The sequence below is a fragment of the Octopus bimaculoides genome, chromosome 9 (assembly GCF_001194135.2).
Source record: "Octopus bimaculoides isolate UCB-OBI-ISO-001 chromosome 9, ASM119413v2, whole genome shotgun sequence".
Taxonomy (NCBI): Eukaryota; Metazoa; Mollusca; class Cephalopoda; order Octopoda; family Octopodidae; genus Octopus; species Octopus bimaculoides.
Genome location: NC_068989.1, coordinates 23,311,351 through 23,313,929, shown reverse-complemented (window position 1 = coordinate 23,313,929; position 2,579 = coordinate 23,311,351). Strand labels below are relative to the sequence as shown.

At 37.9% G+C, this 2,579-nt stretch overlaps 1 protein-coding gene across 1 annotated transcript in view; it reads right to left on the bottom strand.

Moving 5' to 3' along the window:
• LOC106868947 (checkpoint protein HUS1) overlaps nt 1-2,579 on the bottom strand; it is a 28,639-nt gene that overhangs the window by 16,153 nt on the left and 9,907 nt on the right. Inside the window, exon 5 of the mRNA XM_014914421.2 lies at nt 1,347-1,421. Within this exon, the coding sequence (XP_014769907.1) occupies nt 1,347-1,421 (75 nt within the window). The remainder of the gene's footprint in view (nt 1-1,346; nt 1,422-2,579) is intronic.

Genomic DNA, 2,579 nt, shown 5'->3' with positions numbered 1-2,579 from the left:
CAAATTTTGAAAACACAACAGGAACAAATTTGGAAAAAAATCTCCCAAAATTCACAAAATTAAAAAAACACGTTGATCGTCGTACAAAACTATAGCTGAACTGTTTACACAAATAATCACGTGTTTTCACGAATGTACTAACGAGATTTGCTCAGATATTCTCATTTAAATATGAATAGGTGATTACGGGCGGTTTTGGGCGGCTTGGTCACATGAACCAAAATTTTTTTCGGGCGGCTTTGGGCAGTTTGGTAACGAAAGGGTTAAGCTTCACAAAACAATCATTAATCTTACAATAACAAAATTACTGAGGAGCATCTTTCATCATCATTAAATGTCTACTTTTCCACACTTGCCTCGTCACAGAATACACTGAAGCAAATCTACAGCTTGATACTCTACTCGCAGCCAACTCATACCTGCTTCCAAGTAAGGTAATATTTCCTCATAGCCAGACATTTTTCTTGTGCTGTTTGTTTACAATCATTACATCAAAAGGGTACACATAAAAGACATGACCACATGTATGTCTACACACACACACAATAATAGGCTTCTTTCAGCTTCCACTTACCAAATCCACTCACAAACCTTTGGCTGGTACAGGCTATAACAGAAGACACTTACCCAAAGAACCACACAGTGAAACAACCTGAGATCACATGGTTGGGCAGCAAACTCCTCAATCACATGGCTATGCCTGCTCTCATGAAATGCTAAATTCATAGAGTTTCATTTTACTAGCACCGGAAATAGCAGACTGCAAACAGTTCTTAACTGTTTGCACTTTTGCAGCCTTGCACTAGTTGAATGGATTTTGCTGGAGCAAGTATTTTTACAGCTGGATACCTTTGCTGCAGCTAACCATTTAATCAGTAAACAGAAGTGAATTTTTTACTTTATTGTCTACATACAAACTGGGACATACAGACGGATGTGCTCTGCTCAGGAGTTCAAGATTGCAACTGGTGAATAGACAACAGTCTGTAGTCCAACACCATAATATCATCTATTGTGTATGATGATACCATGCTTGAGAAGACCTGTCAAGCTGAGTAAGATTTAGTCATGGCCAATACCAATGTTTCCCAACTGGCACATAAAAACCACCCCCTACACACTTGGAGTGGTTGGCATCAGAAAGAGCATCCAGCTGTAGAAACCATGCCAAATCAGATCTGGAACCTGGTGCAGCTCCCCAGCTTACCAGTTTTCAGTCAAACCATCCAACCCATGCCAGCATAGAAAACGGATATCAAATGATGATGGATAAATGTTTTGCCAAGTTTGGTTACGCCATGAAACTTTTGTAAAAGGGGTATACAATCAAGCTTAACAATACTCACCACAAAATTACTAAGACTCTTCATTTTGTCAACAACATTGCGAAGAAGCTTCAATGCAGGCATATTTATACTCACCTATAGAATGTAGAAAAAAAAAAAACAATTATTAAAGTAAAATAAACATTTACAGATCGTCAAAAAAGGATCAAAGACCCTAAGAGCCATAGACTCATAACGTCATTTTCCTGGATTGTGCAGTGTATAAATTCCCCGGTGAATGGGACATCAATTTGTCAGAGGATTACTCATTTTTGCCAGCTGAGTGGACTGGAGTAATATGAAATGAAAAGTTTTGCTCAAGAACATAATGCATCATTCAGTCCAGGAATCAAAACCACAATGTTACAATTAAAGCTGACCATTAAGCCATGCACCTCCACATTTATGTATCATACTAAACAGATATACATTGTACAGGTAAAATGTTGTAGTTTTTGTCAAAGAAAATCTCATCAAGAAGCAGAGTTAAAAAGCACAACATATCGAAGGGAGATGAAAAATTCCGACAACAGCAGCTAGTGAGAATGCCAGGTGCATTTCTGTCTATGACATGTATTCATAACTTCATGCCTAGACAAAATTATATACACATACGGACGTTAAACGACGATGATGATGATGATGATACGAGGGGCTTCTTTTGGTTTTGGGGTTATTGAAGACAGTTGTCCACGATGCCAAACAGTGGGACTGAACCCTGTGGTTGAGAAGCAAACTTCTTAACCACACAGCCACACCTGTACATAAAAACAAAATTACCCATCAAAATAGGAACCACATAATCCCATATATTGTTCAATCAACAGGATAATGGGTAATGGGTAATGGGTAAAATATTATTATAAAATCAGGTAATTAGTCATAATAATATTATACCCATGTTCTCATACTGAATATATACGACGCAGTAAATATTCTCTGCAGATATATTCTTGGAATTAGCGCGCCAAAGCGAAGACTTTTGAATTTCACCATTAAGCTGTAATTAGCAGAACCATATGCACGCGCACCCATGGCGGTGGGCAACTCTGTATACGATTCTGATGATTGCGGTTACATTACAAATCAGGCTGATGAGGAATAGACAAATGGTAAGAATTTGTTAAATCCGAAACCGGTTCCTGTTTAATAATGCTTTTTTAGGTGATTTTAAATGTCTTGCCCGCTCACGTTTTTGGTATGCTGCTATATTTCATGTTGAGAACAACTTAGGTCTTAATAGACACAAGATGT